At 35.2% G+C, this 15,117-nt stretch overlaps 2 protein-coding genes across 4 annotated transcripts; both read right to left on the bottom strand.

Annotated features, from left to right (window-relative positions):
• Window positions 1–1,692: 1,692 nt before the first annotated feature.
• Window positions 1,693–3,714, bottom strand: LOC109180501 (WAT1-related protein At5g40240-like). The gene is made up of 7 exons (XM_019330123.1): window positions 3,448–3,714; window positions 3,268–3,330; window positions 3,065–3,181; window positions 2,678–2,930; window positions 2,408–2,566; window positions 2,156–2,307; window positions 1,693–2,032 (listed from the first exon to the last, which is right to left on the bottom strand). The coding sequence occupies exons 1-7, from the start codon at window positions 3,642–3,644 to the stop codon at window positions 1,891–1,893; spliced, it is 1,083 nt and encodes a 360-aa protein (XP_019185668.1). The 5' UTR covers window positions 3,645–3,714; the 3' UTR covers window positions 1,693–1,890.
• Window positions 3,715–4,585: 871 nt separating this feature from the next.
• LOC109180574 (DNA repair protein UVH3) lies at window positions 4,586–14,186 on the bottom strand. Of its 3 annotated transcripts, XM_019330223.1 has the most exons (15): window positions 13,949–14,186; window positions 13,593–13,843; window positions 13,016–13,293; window positions 12,819–12,933; window positions 12,189–12,266; window positions 11,985–12,038; window positions 11,291–11,475; window positions 9,290–11,099; window positions 8,369–8,563; window positions 8,020–8,105; window positions 7,576–7,786; window positions 7,331–7,467; window positions 6,674–6,758; window positions 5,824–6,339; window positions 4,586–5,463 (listed from the first exon to the last, which is right to left on the bottom strand). In XM_019330223.1, exons 1-15 carry the CDS (start codon window positions 14,034–14,036, stop codon window positions 4,816–4,818), a joined length of 4,737 nt encoding a protein of 1,578 aa, XP_019185768.1. In that variant the 5' UTR covers window positions 14,037–14,186; the 3' UTR covers window positions 4,586–4,815. The 3 variants fall into 3 exon arrangements, with proteins under 3 accessions (XP_019185768.1, XP_019185769.1, XP_019185770.1); XM_019330224.1 differs by lacking the exon at window positions 13,949–14,186 and having other exon boundaries at window positions 13,588–13,677; XM_019330225.1 differs by lacking the exons at window positions 13,593–13,843; window positions 13,949–14,186 and having other exon boundaries at window positions 12,819–12,925; window positions 13,016–13,124.
• Between the last annotated feature and the right edge of the window lie 931 nt (window positions 14,187–15,117).

The following is a 15,117-nucleotide window of genomic DNA, read 5'->3' as shown; positions in this document are numbered from 1 at the left end:
TTGTTTGCTTATTTTTTAAATTATTTTAAATTTTTTTTGTGTTTAATAATAATATGTTTAGTGTAATTTCTAAATATATAAATTTCATACACTAATACTAAATATCATTATAAAAAATTCAATTAAAAATAGTTTCAGTTAATCCTTGTTAATAGAATCAGACACATAAAATAAGACGAAATGAGTAATATTTTTCTAAGTATCCTGAGTAAACCCTAATTATAATAGGTACCTTCGAGCACGTACTATATAAAATAGAATGAAATGAGTAATATTTTTCCTAGGTGCCTTGCTAACCTAATTAAGGAGCAAAATGCTTGTCATATTGATTTTTCTATATGAGAGGAGTTTTGAATGTCCAACCTCTTTTAAGGGATGAGATGGATGAGAGTGCACAACCACTCACACTAATGAAGCTTGTTTCCCAGATTTATTTTGAACTCCTCATCTTATCACAAATTAAACTGATAAAGATTTTTAGAGTAGTTAAACCAGTTAGAATAAAAAGACCCCATTTTTTGTAAAAATAAAATAAAAATAAAAAAATGTAACATTATTTTAAAAGTATATATATAGAGAGTTAGGGAGATGGGAATGCGACTATTGAATGTGTATTATGAGTCGATAGGTGACGTATTTGTGCTAAATTATTGGACCCAAGGTGGCGTGTGTCATGCCCCATCTATTGCATGGATATAATTATTACTAAAGTCAAAAGAAAAATGCATCTTCATTCATGTCCCCACTTCCCACAAATAAATAAATAGATCCCTGCCCAACTTGCTTAACCGGCCTTCTCCAACCACAAAACCTCTCCCTTTTATCTTCATTCCTTGTCAATTGTCATTCTCCTCCCTATAGTGCAACACCTTTTATGCATGATATTGCATGCTCAACACACTCAATTTGTTAGTGAAATTATGACAAGCTAGGGAAAAAGTGCTTTATTGATAATGTTTTCTTTTTTTAGATTAATTATAATAAAATCACTCACCCAAACTTATCAAATCAGAAACTTGGTGCATAATTAACGATGACATTAGCTTACTCTTGTATTTAAGAGATTAATTTCGACGTTCTTGTGTATCTTATAGACTTAAACTATAACTAAATTTTATATAAGATATTATACCATTTAACGTAACTTCATCTTATTTACTTGTGTTGAGGTTAGAGAGGTATGCATCACAGCTCAAACATCTAAGAGCATCCTCATTTGACATTATTTGTTGGTTTTTGTCAAAAGAAAAAAAAAATCATACATTAATTTTTGACAAATGGAAAGCATCATTTTTAATTAATTTTTTCTCCTACAAATCAAGGATCTTTGTGAATCCCAATCAAAAGTCAAATGAAGTATTCTCTAGCAGTGTTCACTGTCAGCTTTTTCTTTTATCTTTTTCTTTTTCTCCCCATTTTCTCTTTTTCCTTCTCTCCCCTGATTGTCACCTTAAAAAAAAAAAAAAGAAAAAAAAAAAAATACCTATTGAGGATGTCCTAACATTTATCAGTACCAGTTGCATTGTTCTTTCTTTATGGTTAAGTTTGTCCTTTACAAGTTGTCATGTGCATTGATTGAGTGGGTAGGCAGTCATATTCTAACATTAAACAATGTAATGTCAAACATCATCAAGTGATACTGTTTAGGAGTGTTACGGCTGGCAGTGGGAAAGATTGCAGGCTTGTTAGCCAGATACTGAATCAATCATTCATTCATTCCACTATTAATAGAGATTACCCATTACAAATTTTACTTGAATTTTTGAAGATTGAGGATACTGAAACCATGCTTTAAGCTTAAGCTTTTAATGAATTTCTAATTACCTGTTCTGCAAAGCATAAGCATACAATAATAACAATATCCAGCTTCAGATAGTATCCTGCATTACATTACTCCAACAGAGGGGCTCTGTTGCTCGATGATTTGGCGCCACAATCACTGTCATCAAGCTTGAGCATAGCAGCGTTCTCTTTGGCTTGCCCCCACAGCACGGTGTAAAATCCAGCAGAGCTTATGATAGCTCCGATCACGCTGAAAAAACAGTACATGGGAAGTTGGAAACCATCTTAATTAAGGACGGGGAAGATCATAGTTCAGTTAATGGTGTTCTTATGTTGTTTTCAGCTACTGTTGCAATATTGTTTTTGTATATACCTGCCCAAATGAAGCGAACCTCCGAGGAACATGATCTCCATGATTGCTGCAATGATCACTCCCACAGGCTTGAACATGGCTACATAAAGAGGACCCTTCTTGTCCAAACACCAAGTCAAGACATTGAAACGAAACACTGACCCACAGACAGCCTACAATGCAGATACATAATTGGTCATTATCAGCGAAAAAAAAAAAAAAAAAGTCGCGTTCTCACTGATAAGGAATACTTTCTGACTAAAAATTCCTTACTGAGAAGACAATGGCTATAATCGCAATGCCAGGAAGCTGCAACCAGTCATCTAGATTTCTTTCTGCTATTGCAGAGTAAATTATACATTGTATGGTTCCAAAACAACAAAAGAAGAACACTACTGTGGGTTGCTCAGGGTACTCCTTCAAAGTAGCAGTCTGCACACAAAATTATAAAATGAAACCAAGGTCTTATATTCTACTAATTACCCATAAAATCAGAACACTTTTTTGACAAATGTGATGTATGGGTATGATGCCCCAGATTACCTGAAGAATATTCCACCCAGAAGACATAAGGGAAGTAAGAGTAATGAGGCAACCACCAAGAACCCAGTTTGAGTTTTGTGATAAGAGAGATTGGTGAGTTGATTCAAGAGGTGGGTGAGTTGATTCAGAATGTGTAGATCCAAAAAGGGTAGGTCCTTGATACAAAGTCATGACCATTGCACCTGTAATAGCCACTACAGTGCCCAAAGATTTTGCCTGACTAGTAATCTCTCTTAAATCTAACCTCTCCATCCTACAAATTGCAACATCCAAGACAAAAACCAAACCCCTTCCAATTAAAGAAGATTATTGTTGAAACCCCATTATGAATAAGAGTATGATTTGAGCAAAATTGAAGTGCACAGGCTCCATCTTTCTCCTACCTACCTGAAAATGACTGCTAGAATAAAGGTGAAACCGGGCATCAAATTTCCAATCCCTGCCGCCAGAGTTGGGGAGCTGTAGTTGATCCCAGTATAAGCAAGGATCTGAAGCAAACAAATCCTGCAGTAAATTTCATTCACTTAGTAAGTAGCTAGCATTAAGCTTAGAAGAAAGATATCATCTTAATTTAATACTGTAATTAATACCCGAGCAAGCCGAGGATGAAGCATCTATGGAGAATCGAGAAGCTAATAGGAAGAGGGTGAGTTCTGAAACAGGAAAGGGTAAGACTTTAGTCAGCGGCCACCGAAGAAATGGAAAATCAAATAGAAACTTCCAGAAAGACTAAAATCACAGAGAGAGAGATATATAGAGAGGTCTCTGACCTGCTTCTACGGTAGAAGACGACGTATGGAAGGAGGAGGAGAGTGCCGAGGGAGTTGTAGTAAACGACGTACACAAGGGTGTTCAAGCCCGCATTCATGGCGGCTTTTGCAAGAATCACAATTGACATCTCGCAGGTCTCCACCATGAACATAGTCGCAAAGGGCAGCACTTCGTTCTTCAAAAACTGGGTCGCCATGGCCGGAGATGTAATGTCCACCTATCTGCAATTCTGCACTTAACAGTACATTTCACAAAACACCTCAACAATTACAGCATTATATATATCGCAAGATAAAATAATAGTAGTAGTTAAGATGTCAGCTGTAAACGAATCGAATCGAATCAAATATCTCATAATTTGATTCGAATTCGACTATTTTGAAATCTATTCGCATTCTATAAATATTTAAATTTAAATTTTGATTCAAATAAGAATAAAATTTAATTCGAATTTGGATTTGTATTTGAATAATTTAAATTCAAATCAAAATATTTAAATACAAATCACGAATCGAATTAAAAATATTTGATTCGTTTACACACTAGCTCTGATACATATAATTTAGTTTGGAAAATGATAAATGGAATAAATTCTCCTTCTTATTTTTTATTAATATCAAAATTTATTTATTTATTATTTTTTTACATTTTTAATTCTTTTCCAATCACACTTACAAAAACTCCTAAAAAATGTAACAAAAATAAACTAGGCTCTAAGCCTCTAACCGTTAAAATCATAGTTGAACCAAATGTGATATGATTGTTTTTTTTTTTTTTTTTTTTTTTTTTGTTGAAGATGTGATATGATTGTTGATAACGGTTAAAATGATGTAATTTCTCTTTTTCAGGTCAATCAATTGATGCAACAAGACAGTGACAGTTGTACCATGGTACCAAAGTTGTTAGCTGTCCCACTTCGATGACTGTGTTTCCACCGAATAAGGTAAATCTGACGGCTGGAAATAGCCAGGATTAAAGAACTGTATTTTGCTCCAACAAGATCTCGTACGTAAAAGTGTAAAACAAGATCTATAAAGTTTACAACAAAAAGAAAAAATGAAATTAGAACAAATACGGAGTAACAAAAAGAAAGAGGAGAGATGCTACTTTCTATTTGTAAAATTTTTCCATCTTTACTAAATCATCAAATAAGGTTGTAACATAAAAAATTGGATTAAGGTGGATCGGAATATAGATAGTTTCCTGGGCTGAGCATCACAAGGGCGGGGGCGGGCAAACAGTAAGGTGCAAGGATATAAATACCAAAGCTTGCGGCCCCGGCCCGGGAGCTATCTTGCAGCATAAACAACCAGCAAACACATCAAAATTCAATACTCCAAATACACAGGATTGAAGTGAAAGGAATATTAAACCTTCCTTCTTTTCTTTCTTAAGTTGGGCATTGCACGAAGAGATTTTACAGAACCAGTTATTAAATCATCCTCCACAATGTTTTCCTGAGGAATTGCCACCTTGGGGCTATCTTCATTAAGATTTGGCTCAGTTTCAGAAGCACGCATAGTCTCCTCTTTATTCAATTGGTTGGAATCCAATTCATCTACTAGATCAGTTTCTAGATTTTCTTCTTGAATAGAAGATTGGTGTGAAAAATCAGAGTTTTCCTCTGGTATTGTACCAAGAGCAAAATCTCCCAATTCTGTGTTTGTGTCATCTTCCTCCAAACAAAATCCACCTCCAGACATAAGGTAGTCTTTGGATGATTGATCCCCAGAAACAGGATTGTTATCATCGCCACAAACCAATTGAGCACTAACTGATTCCATTTCTGTCCCATCCATGCCGAAACCACCACCTGTATCAAGGGAGGCCATTAAGAATTCTTCACCTTTGAACACATCCTCATTTATTTTGCCCAAGTCACCAGGGGAACCTTGAGCATAGCTAGGATCTTGAACCAACTCTCTCTTCATTGCCTCTTCACTAAAAGAATGTTCAACTTTGTTATGCTCATCTTCTAGATCAGTGTAACTCACTACTTTACGCGGCCGCTCTGACTGCAAGATTCAAGACAAGTCATTAGAAATTTATAAATTGTAAAAATAGGAGAAAATCCATCATAACATTGATACAAGTTTACACCACTAATACGAAAAAGTGCGAGCCGCAGTGTGGCAAAACACCAGCATGCCATATCTCACCCCCTCAAGTGGAGCAATTTAGTGTCGCAAGAAAATATCTCCAAGGTGACAATCATTTGACCAGGGAACAGAGAGAACAATGTCTAAAAAAAAGATGGGTACTGACACAGATCCAAAGTATGTGCTGGTAAAGAAAAATAAAAAGTAGATATATGACAATACCAAAGAGCTCATAAAGAATGAGTATATGAAAGTAATGGGCAAGATAGAACTTACCCTTCGTACTTGTGACACTTCAAGCTTCTCAATTTCTGTTTCTTGCTCTTCATCACTGTTAGTTTTATCTGTGGAGGAGCTGGTGTCATTAGATCTGGAACAAGAATTCTTCCTCTTCCTTTCCTTACCAACGGATACTATTCGCTCTTGTCCTTTCGGTCTTCGCTTAGCATTTGATTCTTTACTTCCTTTCTGCCTTTTAGCTGCTCCTCCACTCTGTAAGCGCTCTCCCTTACTTTTTCTGGGCTGCTTTCCAGGTGATTCTTTTGCAGTCTTAATCTCATCACCACCAGCAGACTGTACTCCTACTGAGTCAGTCTCTAAGTTAGTCCCCTTCTCATCATTAGGGTTCACTTTTTGTTTCCTTCTCCTTGCATTCACATCTTCTGCAGCATCATCCATCAATTCCAATGAGCAGTTGCCTGTCATACTTTTCAATGCTTTTTTTATCCTCTTACTACGAATTTTTGCAAATCTTTCATTGAAAGCGTAGAATGCTTCCAAGCGAAGTTGAGTCTAAAGAATTTGAAATAGATAAAATGTTAGCATTGTTTCTTTTTCCTCGGTCCAAAAGAATGCATATAACAGCATATAAAATGAGACAGTTAAGAATCCAACTTAAAGATTGTGTAAAGTTTTATTATTTTAATAGTCTTTTTCTGCATAATCAATGTGTAAAATGTTACATTACCATCAAGTGGGCATGCTGATCATGTCTACTGGAAAACAATTATAACAAGTTCTTTAGTAAAGTAGCATCAAGTAAAGTCCCTATGTATTAGGAAAGGAGAGCAATTTTATTCAATAATATGCTTCATGGGAATAGCATAATAGGGTGAAATTGATTAACCTCGTGTTTATTGTACTCCTTCAGTACAGGTGTTAGCAACTCATCCGTCTTCTGAACAGTCCATCCAAACTTTTCCCAACATAACCTACAGCATATTCTCAGATCTTTCAGAGCAAGAAAATAAAAACTACATAATCAGTGGAAGTCATAAATCAAAGGAAAGAACAAAATTTAATAAGGGAAGTGGGTCACCAAGTTTAAAATTGGGCACACATTTGGTTTCTTTGACGGTGGGTATTGGTTTTTTGAGTTTTGGCCCTTTGGTGTTGTGAGCTTTGCAAGATTTTTTTTATTTTGGGTTTTGAAGTTTGTAAATTGTAATGGATCTTTCTTGTAAGTTCATTTCAAGGTACTTAAGTTCCACCTTGTTTGGTGCTTTTTAATTATAAAACACTTAACCATCAAATAAAAAACAAGGAATTAAGGGCCGTAGGCCATAGCCCATTAGTTTAAGTTTGTTATGTGGACATCTAGTTGGCACTTGACATATAAATGCTCTTCAATTAGCTATGTGCTATTCTGGAAAATGACAGATGTTTGTTGCAGTCAAGGCATCTAAAAATGAAACTGAGTTCTATGAATAATTACACAAAATAAGAAAGAATTAGATATATCCCTACATAGAGCTTAAAAGCAATATAACCATATAGAACTCACTTGCGAAGTACAGAAACATCTGGCTTCCCCCATGAGAAAGGTTCTGTTGACTTGTCAACTTGTGGAGCATCATAAGCTGAAACTACGGCATCACTTGGAAAAGAAGAAGGAATGTGCCAGTTTTTACTAACATTTCTCTGTGAATAAAAAGTTTCAAAAAAGTGAACAAGGTCATAAGGTATCATCTTTATTTTTCCCAAATATATCAATAATAAAATAAAGCACAAGGGCAGTGCAGTTTTTACATGTTTATCCATGAATATCTGCTTGATCTTTTGACCTTCATCCACTGACTGAAGAATACAGTCATCATTCCCATGATGTGCATGTGATTTGCTATCAATCTTCCCTAAAATGGTTGGATCAGGTGATTCAACCCACTCCCTAAACTTATGAAGACCATCTTCCTCAGGAAATGCATTTAAAACTTCGATAGCATTAACAATACCAATCCCACTACACCATCAAAGAGAGAAAAAGGTTAAAACTTTGCAGGCCTCATGAAATCTCTCTATTATAAACAAGAAAATAATAATAATAATAATAATAATAATAATAATAATAATAATAATAATAATAATAAGACGCATGATTTAATAAAGAATATGCCAATGAATTTTGGTAGTAAAAGAGAGAGACATAGAAATATAGTGGACGGGTGTAATGAAGAAACCAGAGAAAGGCATTACCTCACCCCTTCAGTATAGTCACTCCCAAGCAGCATTGCCATACGGATTAATTTCTCTCTGTCTAATCCAAGCTCATTTTCAACATCCTGGAAAACAGCACAAGTTGTAGCAACCCCAAATCAGCAAAATAGAAAGATAAACTAAAATTACTTCTCAATAAGATTTTGAGTAGATTAAGCATTATATTACACATAGCACACAAAGTGGACAAAAAATAAATAAATAACAGTCTTTCGTGTATGATTGACAGAACCTTAGGAGCTAAAATTGAATGAACAATTTCCTAAAAGCTGATCTAATATGAGACTTAAGAGTTGATAACATTGCTAAAATCTAAATTGCAATTAACCTTCATTAAATATGTCTCCACATATTTGCGACCATCAAATATATTTTTATACACACTTCGAGCACCAAACAAGAATGCATCAGAGTCATCAGTGACCACACCATCAACTAAGTTGACCAGTTCCATATATGCACATTGAGCCTCAGCTTCCATAGGTGCAATAATATACGGTAAGCCAAACATTTGAAGCAATTCCTGAAATCAGGGAAAAGGTAACACTTAGATTTGTAATTCATACTGATTTCCAAATAATACATCCAACAAAGAGAAGTATTTGAACTTCTCTATTAAGAAAAAGAAGAGGAGAAACATATCTCCATATCAAGATAAGTAAAAACACAAAAATAAGGAAAAAAGGCAACTTAAAACTTAAAAGATATTTGGAATACTGGAGTGACAGAGCCACATGGACACACACATTGCAATTATGCAAGGTATTGAGGGTTGGGCTTGGTATCATATCAAATAGCTTAACCATTGGTCCTTAGGTCATGTCGTCATGAGTTCAAAACCCTGGAAACAACTTTTCTTCAAGATTTCTAAGCAATTGCTTGTGAAAAGGCCTCACCAGTTGACCTAGCACAATCATAGATTCCTAGCTTATGATCATTAAACCAACAGAAGCATAAACTAAATGAATTTTAAAAAATTTTTAAAATAAAAACATAGTCAATGAGCCATAAAGGAGATCATGTTAGGAACATTTGTGTCTACAAATTACTTAACAAGTGTGATAAAGTCTGCTGGCATATTATGTAACTATGTCATTATCAGATGCAACTGACAACTGAGAAAAGTTCTAGCATGCAGACAACAACCTTGAGATAATATACTTGCAAACAGAAAGAGTTCCACACTAGAAATCTTTCCAGAACCAAATCCAGTTAGACAGAAACCAAAATGTATAGTTTGATTACATACCTGGCATTCTGAAAACATTTCACTGGTTACAGATTCCGCATTGCGCTCAAGGCGCCTCTGCTCATCTCCCAGTTCTTTACGCTCCTGCCCTAATATAAGCATTTCTTCCACCAAACTTTCTGCTGTATCTTTCTGAATACTCCCAACAACAGACGAACCCAAGGACTCCTCTCTTTTTCCTACTCCATCATCATGCTCTGGTTCCTTATTTATTCTTTGTGCATTGCAAGTGTCTGTAATTGGTATTGATGGGCATGTTTTCCCTAGTTCTGTCATGTCACATGCATGATCATCTGATGCTGCTTCAAACCCCTTTTCTTGAGCATCAGAAAGACTTGAATCATGCAATCTGGACTCCAGTCTTGCAAACAATGTAACACCAGAAGAATTATCGGTGCCTTCAACCACCTCATTGATGGTGTCTGTACCCTGCACTTCAATCATATGCTCTCCTATTCCTTCAACATCAATGCATGTTTCCTCCAGAATTTTTGAATTCAAATTGCCACTTCCACCAAGATCTTGTAAGTGAGACTCAGAATGTGTGCTCCCCGTCAGTATTTCCCCTTGCCTAGGGCTATCTCTAATTGGTGGAGTCAAATGGGTCTCTAAGCCATTATTCGTATCTGCTGTGTCAGAGCACACTTTTCCATTCAATATCTTCCCCTGCCCCAGATTATCTCTAAATTCTGACCCCAAATGGGTATTTAAGCAATTATTGACCTCTGCAATTTCCAGCCCATCTGTGGCATCATTTGTCTTGAAATGTGTTGCAGCTTTAGAAAGAATATCTGGCTGATGAAGGATTTCATTTTCTGAAAGTTTAGGTTTTGACCAATATTTTTCTTGCAAATCTGACTCAATAATTGTCCCTATATTACCTTCTCCACTAACTTTTCTGGATAAATCATCTGGAGATGATTCTTCAACTGATCTTTGATCTTTTAAATCCTGGAGACTTCTTCTTATTGCTTCTTGAAAATCAGCTTCTTCTTCCAAGTCACCTTTAGAAGCATTTGTCCCTTCAGATGGACACAAGAATGCATCCTTATGAATAGCTGAATGTCCTTCCTCCCACACCACTTCACTCTCATCATTCAAGCCACCACCTTCTGTCAGAGCAGGTTCACTCTGCCCAGGAAAGTTACTGCTTAACATGCCAAATTTCTCTTCAGTAACTCCTTCCTCCCAATCAACATCTGAAGCAGAGTCTGTAGATTGTTTCTTTACTGGGGAATCATTAACGGAGAAGTCTATTATTGGATCCCCTCCCACTAAACTAGCAAATAGATCATCATCATCACCACAATTACGTTCCTGTTTATCTTCAAAAGATATCTCAAGTGAAGTTCCACTTTTCAAAAGAGACTCTGCATTTTCTACTTTATCACAAGTCATCCTTTCATGATCTATATGAGAAGAGTTCAAATTCTGGATCTTTTCACAGCCATTTCCATGGGCATTAGCATTTTCGCTGCTAAAAGTGGGAGCAGTAGGCAAGTTACAAGCATCTTCATTTTGGACCACCCTCTCCTGCTCAATCTCTTTCATCAAATCCAGGTTCCTTTGCAGATCACGAGTCATACGGATCCCCATGGCTCTCAATCTGCTGACTCGAATTCGGCCCCTCTCATCCAGATATGTTTCCACATCATCATGAAAGTCCTTTTCGGGTTCATCAACAAAAGATTCTAGTGCCACACTGGATTTCTGGGCAGCAAGATCACTGACCATACTCGCCGAATTGTTTTCCCTTGATGTTTCCATTTGGTTATTCTTATTTTGGTTTTCTCCAGCAGATGTAAGGACTCTGATTAATTCGCCATAGCAATTTAGTACAGAGAAGTTACTTTATATGAACAAGAAGATGTGAAAGAAAGATAAATAGAAACCAAAAGCATAAAAAAAGTTGCACCAAGTATGCATTGTCTTTCAAAATAAGGAGAGGAGAGGAGCTATCATGCACTCATGCATTAATGTAGTTGAAATATGTCCACTCACTGCTTATCTCCTGTAAAAGATGATGAGAAAATAAATTCTCGATTGGCCTCGGATGCAATACGTGAAATCTTTACACCACCTATTCCCTTCCCAGAAGCAGATTTTTGCACTTCATCAATCTCACGCCGGAAGGCAACTGTTTTAAGGTAAGCCTGTATCTGCAATTCTGAGAACTTCTCTGGGACCTGATGAATGTGTCCAAACATTCAAAAGAAAAGAGGGGTTTGTGTCCCTTAGTGATGCACTTTTAGTATTGTGATGTCAAGACATGAAGAAAAACACACACACACACACACACATACACACAGATTCAGATATATACTTTCATAATAGTTACATCTAAAGCTCCTGCGAACACCCAACTCCATATACCAGATACATTTTATTATATTCAAGAACAATATTTCTAATTCATTTTTCTGACAAAGTCCCAGTTAATTAGTAAAAAGTTGGGGAACTTTGTACAAAACTTTAAGCAATAAGGAAATTCTTTCCCCATTTTATTATATAGAATATAGATGGAAGAATCAGTATTAATGTATCCGCATTAGCAAAATGGAGAATACACACAACTATAACATGAAAAACTGTGGAAAAATAGAAAGTAAGAAATATATTAAATTAACAAGCTATATACTCGCCAGAAAGGAGAAAACTCTCACACACACAGAGATATTGGTTTTCATGACCTTACCTTCTTCACTTTTTGATACTTTTGCCTATTTTCTGCCATCAATCTCTCTCTCATCTGCAAAACAGGGGATCAATACATCAAGCAAAAATAAACTACCGAAGAATCAATACATAAGGAAAAACAAAAACTTTACAGGTTTGAACGTTGTTCTGACATATTCTTTTCTCTCTTTAACAAGGAACAAATTTTGTATATAACATTTACCTGGACAAGGAGATCAAGTTGCATGGATGGAGGTAAAGCAGCTAAAATAGAAGGATCAATTTTCCCATGCATTTCTGGCTGCAGATCAATAGATACATCCAAACAAAATAGTCAAAGCAGCATACAACTTTCATATTCCATTCTTAGAAATGATAATGAAACAGTATAGGTATCAAATTTCTGTCAAGGAAAATGCAAAAAGTATCTTTTCCATGGATGGGACAGTATAATTTTTTTTATTTATTTTTGGATATGTGCCATGACCATGTAAATTATAAGTATCTATCCTGCCTCACTTCTGAAACATAGAATGTTAAGCCAAAGACTTGCTTGGAAGGGACTAAAGAACAAGGTCAGCATATTTCGAATTAAGGTGCTTATGTGAAACCAAATATCCTATAACTGAAACATAGAAAAGGTTCTTTAAGGCTTAATTAGATAACTAGAATAACAAAAATAGTATTCCATTTTGAAAAACATACAAACGAAATGCAAGCCAATAAAATAACATATATTGTGTATGTATTTGTAAAATTTACCAAAGAAAACTTTTGTCATTTAAATGATTGTGTACCACAAAATGGAGTTATTGACAGAGTGATGATGTTATGGTAGTAACTAAACACTCACGAGTATCATCTCTTCGTCTTCATCATCATCCTCATCTTTGGCAGGACCAGCACCAGATGTAGATGCATCAGGGAAAAAACTTTCATCATCCTCTGCGGCTAGGGATGCTGCCAGCCTTAAATTAACTTGTCAAGTTTAAGTGTGAATATTTAAACCCACGTTTAATAAATTTTCATAAAAGTTGAACAATAACTCACATCTCATCAATTTCTTCCTGATTATTATAACTCTTGGCAGCTACACCATCCCCTTGCAAAATGTCCTCCAAGGCATCAGTATCCTCCAGAACAACCTTTTTACCCTTTAAATCATCCATGTTCTGTTGTTTCTCAATATTTGTAGAAAAACCATTTCCTTCTGGCATGTCCTGTACAGTGATCGTGTCCTCGGAGACAACACATTTACCCTTGGAATCATTTGTTTTCCTCTGGTTCTCAAGGTCCGCAGCCAGTTCTTTCAACCTCATTGACTTGAGCTGCCAATTAAGGTCATAAAAAGCAACCATCACAACTTGCTGCTATACTCTTTACTCAAATAAACCTAACCTCAATCTAGTTCAGGAAGTTAAACAGAATCTATGTTTGGCTACCAATACTGCTATGTTTGATCAGTCAAATTCATATACTTTGGTTCAAGTAAGTTCTTGTCTACCTCTTACTTTACTATCATCTACCATATCATCATTCTTTCTAACCAGTAACTTCTTAGAATTATGATTTTGATTTCAAACGAGGATAGAATACTCAATGGAAAAGATATTTTCACTAAACTGACATGGTTGAGGAGCAATTTCTCGGCAGTTTTACGAATCTTAGCCTGAGCATTCTCCCGCTGACGGCGGCGAGCAATCACGGTTCGGCGCTTGAGAGCCGGCGTGCCGCCATCAAAGACAAAGACTGGTTTGGTGCGGAGGTACAGTAGCTTGCAAATTCGACGAAAAAATCCAAGCAGATGAGCATTTCGCACCATTTCCCCCTTCTCTTCTCTCATCGCCTTCATGAATTGTATCATCCATATACTCGCATCTACACAATAGCAGCAACTATATAACTATATTTCTTCCAACCATTATGACTCTCAATATTCATTTTTTTTATGAATAGAGCTAGACTTTAGGGAAAGAGGATTACCGATTGCGAGTCTTTTCCCCGCGAGGGTTTCGACAGAGACCCGGCGGCCGACTGGTGCCAAGAGCTCCCACAGACCGTGAACCCCCATTGTGCTTCGCACGAATTTGCTTCTGAACCCGTTGCCGCCAAGTTTTTATGGAGTCAGGAGTCACAGGCAAATAAACTAACTCCGATTATGGGTTTATTTTCTCCGGGAAAATTTCGTCGCTGGTCCAAAATAGTACGGGTACGGGGGAAGTTATTGACTTCGGTATCGTTTAATTTAATTTTATGACAATCTGACCCTTTATTTAAAAATAATAAGAGATCATTCAACTACACAACAAATTGTAATTAGATCATCAGACTCAAAAAAAAATATAATTATAATTAGATCATTCTCAAATAATACAATATAATGCAATTCAGTCTAAAATGACAAACATATTACAGTTATCGAATTTAAAATATTTTTAAAATTTTATTTTAATAAATCTATATCTATATATATATATATATAAAAGTAAAATCCTCCTAACAAATTTTCCCCCCAAAACTTTTGTAGTAAAGTTTATTTGGTAAGTAAATGTCAAATGGAAATTAAATAAAATCTATTAATTGTTATATTACATAATTGGTAATTGGTAATTTTATGTATGGTATTATATTATATAATATAATTGAAAATATTATTGTTCAAGTATAATAAAAATCTAATGAAATAATGTAAGCATAATAAAATAAATAATAATATAAAAATCATATAAATTTTCCCCCAAAACTTAGCGGCATTTATATAATATCCTAATTTTTTAATTTAATTAATTATCAAAATATTGAAATTATATATTATATATTATTCATTTATGTGTAGACATACTTATTACTGTATATAAAGTAAATTAGGTAAATATATTCTTCATATATAAATTAAGTATCTATATATAATTTTTTGGTAAGCAAATGTAAAATGGTAATAACTCTAATTTTAATTGGTAATTGGTAATATAATAAAAACCATAAATGTTACCCTTAATCATATCTAAACACCTATATATACATCACATTCTCTTCAATACAAACAGTACCAAGTTACAAAGAACCTAAGGAAATATTCTCTGCAACTGCATAGCAATGGTGTAGAGAACAGGTAATAACTCTAATTTTAATTGGTAATTGGTAATTGGTAA

The sequence above is a fragment of the Ipomoea nil genome, unplaced genomic scaffold, assembly GCF_001879475.1.
Source record: "Ipomoea nil cultivar Tokyo-kokei standard unplaced genomic scaffold, Asagao_1.1 scaffold1026, whole genome shotgun sequence".
Classification (NCBI taxonomy): domain Eukaryota; kingdom Viridiplantae; phylum Streptophyta; class Magnoliopsida; order Solanales; family Convolvulaceae; genus Ipomoea; species Ipomoea nil.
Note: the sequence above shows the minus strand (reverse complement) of the source record. Positions and strands in the feature narration are given on the sequence as shown.